This window comes from Scylla paramamosain, chromosome 18 (genome assembly GCF_035594125.1).
Source record: "Scylla paramamosain isolate STU-SP2022 chromosome 18, ASM3559412v1, whole genome shotgun sequence".
NCBI lineage: Eukaryota > Metazoa > Arthropoda > Malacostraca > Decapoda > Portunidae > Scylla > Scylla paramamosain.
Window position 1 is genome coordinate 7,573,676 of NC_087168.1, and position 13,406 is coordinate 7,587,081.

Genomic DNA, 13,406 nt, shown 5'->3' on the forward strand with positions numbered 1-13,406 from the left:
CTACTTCTCTGGGCCTTGGTGTTCCTTAGGTGACAGGGTCGGTCTTCTAGGAAGTTGAATATAGTATTGTATAGCAGGAGACAATATTCTGTGGACCTGGGTGGATTCATTTGTTGTTTGTTAGTTCATAGAATATTATAATCCTTGTGTGTATTGGTCATTTGTCATAGCTCTGCCATCGTGGTATAATGTGGCTATTGATTATTTTCCAACTGTTGGAGTGATTTGGCAGTTGTGGTGCTCCCTTGCCTGTAGGAGGTGAAATAGGCTGATGACTTAATTTGTGTAATTCACCACAGGAAGCCAGAAGGATCCTGTGGAGGTAAATGAAGGCTTCACGCCATATTGTGTAGGAGGCAGTGTAGGGAGGCCGACCCAGGTAGTGGCAACTAAGAAGAGGAGCAGAACCTGGTGTTATTGTTATGACAGTCTGTTTAAAGGGTGCAAGAGACCAGAAGGACCCCATAACCCATGACTGGGCCCCATACTAAGTTACATAGGTGGTAACTTAGGGAAGGTCTCCAAGATAAAGGCAGCTGTGAGAGGGGCTGAATTTGTGTCACAACTCTGTCAATTCCTATAATTACAAGAGACAGGTACAGGGATTCTTCCTTTTATAAAATATAGTTTTTTAATCATTATGTATCTGGATGGCAGATATCAGTGACCACTATGATGCTGATTACTGGCAATTTGTTTTACAAGCTTTATTGTTCTAGGCTCTTTTATGATCTTTTTAGATTGGGTTTCTTTTGGTTTTAGATTGATATCCATTTATTTATATTGTACACACACAGTTGTACCTGTGCTGTCTTTCTTTTAAGTTACTCTTTGAACACAGTGTATTTGTATACAATTAGACAACAAAATATTATCTTACCATATGAAAGATACAAGGTTTTTTCAGTTTATAACAACTATTTAATTTTCACTGCACTTTTTTTTTAAAGGGGAGGTCAACACATTTTTGGTGGAAAATTAAATACTGCTTCAAATTACATGAAATTTTACCAAGAAGTAGCTATGATACCTAATTACATATGCAGAAAGCTTCAAGATGATATATGGAGAAGAATGAAAGGAAAAAAAATAATATTGTTGAGAAAAAAGTTAAATTTTATATCCGATCTTGATCATTTATTAGTAAATAATTTGACAACGTATGTTAATTTTATAGTTGTCATTGATGAAATTGATCATTCAAGAGTGGATTTTATTTTTTGCTTTTATTCTTTAATGTGTTATTTCATAGAGAAAAAATGAAAATGACTAACTTTTCAACTCACCTCAGAAAATCTGCAAGTGCACTTTAAAGAAATATAAACAATCAACCAAATCCAAAAATTGAAGATAAAATTTATAGAAGATAAAAAAAAAAGAATGAAGTAAAAAGCATGAAAAACCAATGAGATGTATTCAATGAAGGGTAAAAATCTTGCATCTGAGAAAACGCGATTAGAAGGAGCCAATATGTCCATCACGTCATGACTCGGTTTGCCCTCACTCACAACTCTGCCTAATGAAACACTTCATTAGGCAATGTTTGGCATGTTCAACAGCTGTTTCAGTAACATATTTTGAATATCTTAGGTACATAGCAATGCTGATGCTTTTCATGCTCAAGGAAGTTAGTTTGCTAACACGATAGAATCCCACACCAAGCAACATCAACCCGTACACAAACATTATTCATAGTGGATAGTAATTTTTGTTCTGCACTTTACTGTTCCTCATTGTGTTGTGAATTACTGCACCACAATCACATTGCACCAGCATAAATATGTCTATCTGACGATGAATAGATTTTACTGTAACAGCTGGTGAGGTACAGGTGGGACACATTTTTCTTACTACCTCTTCCACGTCCATTTCTTCACGGAAACAGCATTTACTATCACTGAGTTCTCACTTCATTTCTTCTCATCATACAAAAAAAATATTCTTAGCAGTCAGTGTAGGTTGGCTGGTGTGTCATGAGATGGTGGACTGGCTGTGCCCGTGGGTGGTACAGGTGCTTGGCTCTTCCTTTTTTCTGTTTCATCCTCCACCTGCATTCCCAACCTCATGCCAATGTGTTACATACTTCTTGGGTCTTCACATGATGACAGACAAAGGAACAGCACAATATCACACACATGTGACTAAACACATGCTCAAAAACAAATTTCCCACTCAGTTTGCCTGAAACACACTAGCCTTACCGATCTTATTTCCCATCCCTAGAATGCTTCTTCCCTTCAGAGCAAGAGAAATGCCAGATGATGCCAACAAAAAAAAATAACATTAAAATATGATAAATAGCAATGAAATTACAAAGCAGAAAGTGTTCACACTCACTAACTTTTAAAAGGACATGGTAGGCATGGTTTGTTTACATCTGGACCTTTAAATCCCTTTAAATGCACTCATATCACCCTAAGATTTTGCAAGAATGTTGCCAGAAGCCTGTTGTATTTTTCAATGTGCTTAACTTATTTTTTATATTTGGTTGATTTTTGGGCTTCCCTTGCTATTTGGTACATCTTTCCCTAATTACTAATCACTCTGAGATGTCTTTGCTTGCTCTATAGCTTCCTCTAATTTTTGAACTGGACAGAAGTTGCAAAATCTATTACTTCTTGTAGAGGCTGGTAAAAATTTCATGCATTACTTCATTGTTCTGTGTTGCAGTGAAAGGGTTAATAACGATGCTTGTATGTCAGTTCTTGATGAATCATGCTCCTGAGAAGTAAAAGGAACAGGCAAAACTGATTCACAGAGTAATGGTATGTCAGTGCACAGCACAGGTGTGAGGTCTGGCAGGAGATTTGGCATGCTTGATGTCACGTCATTAATTTCTTCTGCCCCACGTTTTCATGACACATCTCTTGCAAGAAAAGTTTTCTCTTTCATCTTGATAATTCAGGTATTGTGGTGCCCTCAGTATGATTGTCATATGCTAGCATGTAAAGTAGTGGAGGGAGAATGTGGACAAGATGCTGTATACACTTCCATTCTTCTACCAATGGGACTCTAAGTTACTGAGTAGAACTATATTTTGAAGCATTTCATCAAAGTTTATGCAGTTTTTTTGCAACAGAAAAAGACCAATATGTGAATACTATCACATGACAAGAAAATATAATAGAGTAGGAGTCATATTTTAGACCATAGCTCAATAAATATCATGAATATAGCTACATGATGTCATCAGTGTCTTACCAGATAGTGTAGCTATACTCCAGATTTTTCTCAAAGTGACTTTTCCGAGCTCACCTTTCCCTTCCTACAATGGCCCCCTTAAATGTCCATCATGGTCACTCTTCCCTCCCCAACTGGCTGCCATAAAGAAACTCTGTGAGGTTGGTTTATTATGCAAACTTACATAAAAACCAGTATAATTTTGGTTTATTAAAATCAGTAATTTATTCATAACAAGTCATCATAAGAGACCATATTTTTCACTTGCTACAGTAATTGCTTGCAATTTCTTGTAAATCTTCAGTTAACACACCCCAGCTCTCCTTATCTACACCTTCTTCTAACAAGGATGGTACTTTCATTACATCAAACTTTTTTGCAGATGTATACAACTGTTGGAGTAAGATACCCAACCCTCTGCTCTGATGCAGACCAGCTAAGCAGGGTGTACTCTTCACATCTGCAAAGTGTATGTATATATATATTAGTCAGAGATACTTGTAAATATACTAAAAAGTCTAACTTGTTATAACTCAAAGCTATCTGTAAATACATAATAGAAATATATAATTGGTATTCAATGAAGACCTGGAAAAAAAATCACATTAATGACTCCTTGAATTAATTTCATTAAAGGATATCTGTACAGAACAAAGTTTTATATGTAGACTATTCTAAGTCAGAAATATATCATTCATATATAGTAGTCACTATCAAAAAGAAATTTGGATTCACGAACTCATTCATTATAGCATTCATTAATTTTAGTGACAACTGAAGTATACTTAAAGCTCCTTATTTTAAATAGCTTAGGAAAGAGTCATTCTTATTGGTGGAAAATTAAGACAAGATAATACATTTTATCCATCTACATAATTCTAAATTTCATCATTCTAAAAATTTCATTTGAACATGAATTCAGGGATTAACTGTTCCATCCTCATAGGCAACACTAAATTTGTTATCCATTATAACCTGTTATTAAAAAAAAAAAAAATGAAATAAAAGGAAAACAGTTCTACTTTTATTTTGCCCTTTTTAATCTAATCCACTTCAAAATATCTCTCACCACTTCAGAGATAAATGCTTGTCAATCTACTTTGCCAGTTCATCAATAAAAGTTAGAGGCAATACATGTAGATAAGTGTGACACTGAACCTATCTTTAAAAAAAATGGTGACTAACCATTTAAGCATCATACCACCATACTCCCTCACCCAATTAAACACTTAGGTCATCTACAAATATTTCACTTTCTCACCTCAAAATTACTCCTTATTTCACATTTAAGAGAGCTCCTTTCTCAATCAATGGGTAAGAGTTAAAATAAAAGATAAGCATTTAAGTGCAACCCATAACTCACAGTAAAATATAGCTGATGCTCTTACTGTTGCCATTACCACATTCCCACACAGTATTAAACACACATTTTCCTATTTTCCTGCTAAGGAAATTATTTTGTTCTTTGCTTTTAAGGCCATTGGCTTCCTTATTTCATCTTGCTGCCTTATGATTAAGGAATAAAAGCAAAAATAAGCAGAAAAATACAGAACACTCCATGTTTTGAGAAAATGATGGCTGAACATCTCAACCTCTTACTACCACCATAAAATGTCTCCCTGTCTATGCATTATGTAGTACATACTACATATTACATCTGCCTCTGCTTACTCTTTTTTCTCTGTATATACATTTTGACTATTATTTCCAGTTTTGTATGCTGCCCCACACTACCGTTTTCCGTGCCTTGCCTGAGAGGCTAGTCTTGGCCAGGCCAGCCTTGGAGCTGCACATGCTAAGCTGTGCAGTCCTTGTACCACCATAGTTTAATTTAATATATGGAAAGCTTCTTACATCTTTCACTGGCACTCCTGGACACACTCTACATATACTACAAACAGCTTAAACTCCTAGAACATATGGTGGCTTGGTGTCCCACAATTCTGACTTTCTCCCGCCTGCTGCTACCCATGTCCTAAACCAACTCAGCAGAGGAACACAAACAGATGGCGAACTACTGGAGCAATCAGTTGACCGCCTTCCTCTTTTTGTGACCACAACTTGCCAAACTTGAGAAAATAAAGGTGTGGTCCCATGAAACAGCTTCTTGAGAATTTTGTACTGAGATTCAAAGTCAGCAACATTTCACAGGAAACTTGGCAGAATATTCCACAAAATCTCAACCACCAACATGTCAGTATTTTATCTCAAGGTCAGCAAGTTGCAATCACAAGAAGAGGAAGATCAGCAGATTGGTCCAGCAATTCACCACCTGTGTGTTCCTCTGCTGAATCTGCCACAATGAGTTCAGTGAAGCTTGCCTTTAATATTACCTTGCTTATCGTTTCATGATTTAAGGTTGAGGCTAGGTTAAAAAAGCCCAGGAAGTGGCTTTTTTTCCACCCAGCAAGTAACCTTCCAGTGCCAAGAAATCAACACACAGGTGGTTGCAAATTCTTAGTAGAGAGCTCCATCTTGGAGACTAATGCTGATGATTCCAATGACATTTTGCCAGAATTTCTCCAGTGTGGACTAACCTTAAGCAAAACAGCTTATGTAGATAATTTTTTTTTCCAATATATATATATATATATTATTTTATTTATTTATTTTTTTTTTTCTCAGTGTAGCTTAAACTGCGTGGATTAGCAACAGCATACCCACATCATATAAAAAAATGCAAGTGGCAGTTGGGCTGGTTTGGCAAAGAAGTTCTATAACAAAATATGAACAATCCTGAACTGACTTTATTTTTATTTTTTTATGGTGGTTAATTGTTCACGTTGTATACTATGGCAACACATTATGTATAAGTAACAGGAAAATTCTTGAACACCTATCACTTCAAAACCTTCTACCTGATTGCCAGTATGGATTCTATCAAGGCCACTCTACTGGCGATCAGGCTTTCCTTAGTGAATCTTGGTCATCCTGTTTTAGAGATTTTAGTGAAACTTTTGCTGTTGCCTTAGACATATCAAAAGCTTTTGATAAAGTCTGGGACAAAACTTTGATTTCCAAAACTATCCTTCTACAGCTCCTATCCTCCACTCTGTAACTTCACCTCATTTCCTTTTTGACCATTCTATTGCTGCTGTGGTAGACAGCCACTGTTCTAAATCTATCAACAGTGGTGTGTTCCTTAGGGTTCTGTCCTGTCACCCACTTTCTTCCTATTATTCATCAATGATCTTAACCAAACTTCTTGTCCTATCCACTCCTATGCTGATGATACCACCCTGCACTTTTCCATGTCTTTTCGAAGATGTTCAACCCTTCAGGAAGTAAACAGTTCATGCAGCAAACCCACAGAAAACCTGACTTAGGATCTTTCTAAAATTTCTGATTGGGGCAGAGCAAGTTAAGTATTGTTCAACGCCTCAAAAACTCAATTTCTCCATCTATCAACTCGACACAACCTTCCAGATAATTATCTCTTCTTTGGTGGCACTCAAATGTCCCCATCTTCTAGACTGAACATCCTCAGTCTGTCCTTTGCTTATAATCTAAACTGGAAACTTCATATCTCATCTCTAGTTAAAACAGCTTCTATGAAGTTAGGCATTCTGAGTCATCTTTGCCAGTTTTTCTCATCCCTCCAGCTGCTAACTCTATACAGGGGCCTTATCCACCCACGTATGGAGTATGCTTCACATATAAGGGAGGGTTCAACTCACACCGCTCTTTTAGACAGGGTGGAATCAAAAGCTTTTCATCTTAACAGCTCCTCTCCTCTAACTGACTGTTTTCAACCTCTTTCTCATCATCACAATGTTGCATCTCTTGCTATCTTCTACTGCTATTTTCATGCCTACTGCTCTTCTAATCTTGCCAACTGCATGCCCCCCTTCTCCCACGGCCTTGCTACAGAAGAATTTTCTCTTTCTCTTACTCCTATTCTGTCCACCTCTCTAATGCAAAAGTTAACCAGTATTCTCAATCATTCTTCCCTTTCTCTAATAAACTTGGGAACTCACTGCCTGCCTCTGTATTTCTGCTTTGCTATGACATGAACTCTTTCAAGAGGAAGGTTTCAAGACAATTATCCTGTAATTTCTGGCTAATGCTTTCGTCTCTGTTCGGGGACCAGCACTTCGGGGGTTTTTTTTTTTTTTTCCAGTTTTGTTGCCCTTGGCCAGTGCCCCCTCCTAAAAAAAAAAAAAATACAGCTATTTGACTATGAAGGATCATAAAGGTAAGTTTACAATCAGTATTGGGCAAGACAAAAAGATAAGTAAAATGAATACAATAAAATATAAAATAACATTTTTTAATGGATAAAAATGTGTGTTATATGCCCCAAAATACAAAACAAGGCTAAAAAGTTTTTTTTTTTCTTTTTTATCTATGAAAAAAAAAAAAAAAAAATGCTAAACACTAATAGTTTACCTCTCATCACCTCTGTTATTTGAATTTGTTGTTGACAGCAATCCATGTAAAAGTGAAACTGTGGGTACTGAAACCATAATAACAAGGGATGACTATATATATATATATATATATATATATATATATATATATATATATATATATATATATATATATATATATATATATATATATATATATATATATATATATATATATTGGAACCTTGGTTACCAAATGTCTCCCTTTTCGAACAACTCAGTTTTCAAACAAAAATTTTAACTCATAATTGCTTCAGTTGCCATACCATAATTCAATTTTCAAACAGTTGCTTAATTTTGAGATACAGCAAAAGCTGCCATTTATTACTAATTCATAGGTTCTATAAATACTTCCTTCATTATTATATATTTGGAGGAGAGACACAGAGGATAAAACAGTAATTCAATCTTTAAAATAAGTTTAATGTAATCCCATTGGAAAACCTTGATGTAAACAAAAAGATTAGGTGCTCAGGAGTAATCCTCAGCCTCTGTGGCTCTCACTATGACCCACAACACCATCACTACTTCACAACTGCATTTTCCCAGTAGCTCCTCCCAGCAGCATGTCTAAGTGCCATGATCACCTTCATTTTGGAGGTGAGTGGGTTGCTCCTCTCTGTCACTTTGTAAGGCTTCCCTCACTTGATCTGTGACTAGGAGAATGCCTGCATGGTCTAAACAATAACTTTTGATGAGTTCTTTTTCACTAAGTTCATTCAATTCATCCTTTCTGGATTAAAAATTTCTAAGCTGGAGATGTTGTGGAGCAGCCACCTTAGCAGTGGGAGCACTGGTCATTACCCGTTGACATGGTGGACGGGTGTCTGAGAACGGATTAATCTATTCTACATAGATTCCCATGGGGAAAACCACTTCAGTTTTCGAACATCTCGGATTTCGAACACATACACACACACACACACACACACGTCGTCGTCGAGTAAACAAGCAGCGATCCAAGCTCCAGCAGAGAAAGATTTTGTTTGACCACGGCCACCACTAGGAGCCTAGAATGTGTTCCCAGGTAAGAGTTGTGCTCAAGTAGCATTGTCCTGTCTCCAGAAATTAAAAAAAAAAAAAAATAAGGGAAAATTTAAGTAATACAGATGTAACAAAATGAGTAAAAGCTCCAGCAAGGCAGACGCCATAGGAGGGAGCGGAGTGTTGCCAATGGGATCACCATTTCCAAGATTTGAGGAAGATAAAGAACTACATGATAAAATGCAAGGAAGGAAAGTGTCTGTGATGGAAGGGATGATCAGAGACCTCATTGAAAGAGTGAAAAAAATAGAAAAAAAAAACATGACCTGGAACAGGAAAACAAAGAATTGAAAACACTATGCGCTGATCTAAAAACAAAATTGAAGGAAAACAATATTGTAAAAAAAAAAAAAAAAAAAAAAAACAGGAAAATGAAGTGATAGGGATGAAATGTGAACATCAAATCTGGAAGAAGGAAAAAGAGGAAGAAAAAGTTAACTTTACAGAAATCATAGAAGCACAAAAGAAGGAAAAAACATATTTAAGTAAGGAAATTGTGAAAGTGATCAAACAGAAGGAATCGATGGTAAGGGACAATGTGGACAAAAAGAAATGTACAGTTATATATGGATTAAAGGAGGAAACAGAGCCAGTAAGATACAAGAGGGAAAAAGAACAAAAAAAGGTAGCAGAGGACGTTGTAAGAAATATACAGAGAGAAGGTGAGGACTGGATAAGTGAAATTGAGGAAATACATAGACTGGGGAAGTATACAGAAGGAGGAGAGCAACCACTGAAAGTAAAATTTAGGGCACAAACAACAGCCATGGAAGTGATATTGAATGCGTGGAAACTGGACAAGACAGAACAATACAGTAAAGTTTGGATAAAGAGGGACATAAATGAGGAGAGACTCAAGGTAAGCAATCTAATAAAAGAAGCAAAAGGCAAAAAACAAGAAAAGAACAGAGGAAGAGGAAAAAAAGTTCTATTGGAAGGTAAAAGACAAGAGGCTCAGAAAGTGGTATCTAACAAAAAATAAATAAATAAATAAATAATAATAATAATAATAATAATAATAATGTACAGAAAAATATAAAGTGGACAGTGGCATATACAAATATAAATGGTTTAATATCAACATTGTGAGAATTGATTAATTATATTAAGATAAGCAGCCCGACATCATGGGTGTTCCTGAAGTTAAACTAAATGAGACAACAGAAAATATAAGAATTGGTAATAGTAATTATAATGTGTGGATAAAACATAGAAATAATAAGAAAGGGGAAGGAGTCATGTTACTTACAAAGAAGAGTATAACAGTGGAAGAGATTGAAATAGGAGAAGGAATGGCATAAGTAATTAGAATTCAAACAAAAAGGAAAGGTGAAGGAAGAAGAGATTTTGCAGTGGCTTATGTACCCCCAAAGATGAATGCATGGACACAAGAGGATTATAAATTATTGTTAAGAGATAATAGTAACTGTTTGGAGAGAATACTGGCAGAGAGTAACAATATAACACTTATTGGTGACTTTAATTGCAAGGAGGTATGCTGGGAAGAGTGGACCACAGACAGGGGAGAAGAGTCATGGGGATATATGTTTCTAAATTTAATAATGACAAATACTATGACCCAATGGATTGGAGAAAATACAAGATTTGGGGGTAATGAAGAGGCATCAAGACTAGACTTGGTGTTTACAAAGGAAATGGACATCATCGAAGGAATAAATTACCAGTGCCCACTAGGTAAAAGTGACCATCTGTTAACTGAATTCAGTATAGGCAGTGGTCCACTAGAAAATAGGAATGAAATTTACAAGAATGGGAGATATAATTACAGGAAAGCAGATTTTATCAGGTTGAGGGAATATTTTGCAGAGGCTAAATGGAAACAACTGTTCATGGCTAGCAGTACGCAGGAAAAGTGGGACATATTCATGGAAATTTATAATGAAGGGGTCAGTAGATATGTACTGAATATCAAAACAAAGGAAAAAGGAAAAAAAGACTGGTTCTATACAAGATGTATAACAGCAAGAAAAGAAAAAGAAGCAGCATGGAACAGATGGAGAAAAAAGAAGTGAGAAATGGGAAGATTTCAAGAAGGCAAGAAATGAATACATCAGAATCCTGAGAGATGAAGAAAGGAATTATGAGAAAGATATAGTTAACAAATGCAAAGATGAGTCAAAGTTATTCTTCAGATATGTGAATGGGAAGATGAAAAACAGGCAAACAATAGATAAATTAACGAAAGAAGATATATATGAAGATACACGGTTACATGCAGAATTAATGAACAAGTGCTTCCAGTCAGTATTTACCAAAGAAAGAAAATTTGAAGGAGAAAGAGCATGACACAGAGACAATGTGATGAGAGAGAGAGATACAGGTGGACATAAGTGAAATTAAGAAGATTATGAAAGATTTGGATGTAAGTAAGGCTCAAGGACCATATGGAGTGTCCAACTGGATACTTAAGGAATGTTGTGAACATCTGGCAGAAGGTATACACAATACCAAAGTATGTTCTCTTAAGGAAGGAAAAATTCCTCTAGACTGGAAGAGAGCCAATACTGTGCTCATTTTTAAAGGAGGTAATAAAGAAGATCCATTGAATTATAGACCAATGTCCCTAACAAGTGTGGTGGCAAAAATAGTAGAAAGAATAGTTAAAAAAAAATGGATGGAATATTTAGAAGAAACACATACATTGACTGACAGACAATTTGGTTTCAGAAGTGGAAGATCTTGTGTCACGAATTTAGTGAGCTTTTATAGTAGAGCAATTGGTAAATTCAAGAGAGAGAGAGGGTTGGGCAGACTGTGTTTATTTAGACCTAAAAAAAAGCATTTGATAAGGTACCACACCAGAGACTGCTATGGAAAATTCAAAATATAGGGGGTTTGCAAGGAAACACACTGAACTGGATTACAGACTTCTTAAGAGATAGAGAAATGAGAACAGTAATAAAGGGAGAAAAATCAGAATGGTGTAGAGTTACAAGTGGAGTACCACAGGAGACAGTCTTAACCCCCATAATGTTTAATTACCAAAGAAAACCAAAGAAGGAAAGACTTTTCAACGATATGGTGGATGAGGTTGACAGTCTGTTTGCAGACGATGCAAAATTATTGAAGAGTGGAAAACAATATGGATTGTTCATATATCTAAATAAGATATATAAGTGGAGTAAGAAATGGGAAATGGAATTCAATGCAAAGAAATGCAAGGTGATGGAATTAGGGAAAAGCAAAAGAAGATTGACAAGTTCCTACACCATGGGAGAAGTGGAAATTAAGAAAACCAAAGAAGAAAAAAGACTTGGGAATTACAATCAGTGATAATTTATCACCAGAAAAACATGTAAACAAAATAGTTGGGGAAACCTATGAGTTTCTAAGAAAGATGAAAGGGGCATTTGCTTACATGGATGAAGAGATGATGAGAAAGCTGGAATATGTGATTCGACCAAAACTGGAATATGCCACAATTGTTTGGTCACCCCATAATAAAAAGGAAATAAGGAAAATAGAAAGGATCCAAAGAGCTGCAACCAAATTGGTACCAAGTTTGAGAGATTTAACCTATGAAGAAAGATTAAGGAGACTGAAGCTTCCATCATTACAAGAGAGAAGAGAAAGAGAAGATCTGAGTGCTATATACAGAGCTTTAAAGGGTAAGGATAAAGGTGACAAAGAAGACTTATTTGTGTGGGACTCAAGATACAAGAGGACATGGAGTAAAATTGAAGAAAACAGCAAGTAGAAGAGATGTAATGAAATATGGTTTCCCAAATAGAAGCATAGAAATATGGAACAACTTAGATGAAACAGTGGTACAAGCAAAAAATATTCATGAATTTAAAGTTAAGTTGGATGCTTATAGATATGGAGACAGGACAGCATGAGCATAGCTGTTTTCCTGTAAAATACAACTAGGTAAAACGAGGTAAATACACACACACACACACACACACACACACACACACACACACACACACACACACACACACACACACACACACACACACACTTTGGTAGCTTGCCTTACGAGTTTAATTAATTCTGTGACAGAGCTCGTAACTTAATTTGCTCATGTGTTAAATAAATTTTCACTATTGACATTAATCTGTTCCAACCCCAAAAAAACAACCCCAATTTTTTTTGTTACATGTCAATGTAGCAAACCTCTGTTTACCGAATTCCTGGTATAATGACTCCTTTAAGGCTATCAAACACTTATTTTATTTTACAAAAGTTCTTGGAGATTACGGCATATTTCAAAATTATCGAGAGAGAGAGAGAGAGAGAGAGAGAGAGAGAGAGAGAGAGAGAGAGAGAGAGAGAGAGAGAGAGAGAGAGAGAGAGAGAGAGAGAGAGAGAGAGAGAGAGAGAGAGAGAGAGAGAGAGAGAGAGAGAGAGAGAGAATTTTATTATTAGTAATATTATTTGTAACAATATTTGTGCTTAGTGAATTACTGCTTTAACTCCACACCTATAGGCATAGGCTCACAGGCTTAGGTGTCTGTACTAGGGCTGCATTGGACACACAGTGATTATCAGATACTTTTTTTTTTCAAGAAAAAAGTGTGTCTAATGTGCCGGCAAATACAATACTGGTCATCCACAGCTATTAAACCTCTGAGATCACCACTCAGTTTAACCCACCATCCGAGAAGGGAGTATAATAAATGCCCAACAAACCCCACTTTGCTGAGAAAGAATAACAAACCACATGCTAGGGGGCACAGCTAGGGCAAAAGGCATACAAATATGAGGCTTATAATATTCTGTGAGCAGCCTCCCACTAGAGACAAACCA

General features: G+C 36.1%; 2 protein-coding genes across 6 annotated transcripts in view; one reads left to right on the plus strand and one right to left on the minus strand.

Moving 5' to 3' along the window:
• LOC135109068 (NFU1 iron-sulfur cluster scaffold homolog, mitochondrial-like) overlaps nucleotides 1-4,198 on the plus strand; it is a 118,550-nt gene extending 114,352 nt beyond the window's left edge. For both annotated transcript variants that reach the window (XM_064020100.1, XM_064020101.1), the window contains one exon: nucleotides 3,563-4,198. The gene's annotated coding sequence lies outside the window, so the exon portion shown is untranslated. The remainder of the gene's footprint in view (nucleotides 1-3,562) is intronic.
• Nucleotides 3,334-13,406, minus strand: part of LOC135109067 (protein misato homolog 1-like) — a 132,378-nt gene continuing 122,305 nt past the window's right edge. For all 4 annotated transcript variants that reach the window (XM_064020092.1, XM_064020095.1, XM_064020093.1 and 1 more), the window contains one exon: nucleotides 3,334-3,640. In XM_064020092.1, coding sequence (XP_063876162.1) covers nucleotides 3,441-3,640 — 200 coding nt within the window. In that variant the 3' untranslated portion in view covers nucleotides 3,334-3,440. The remainder of the gene's footprint in view (nucleotides 3,641-13,406) is intronic.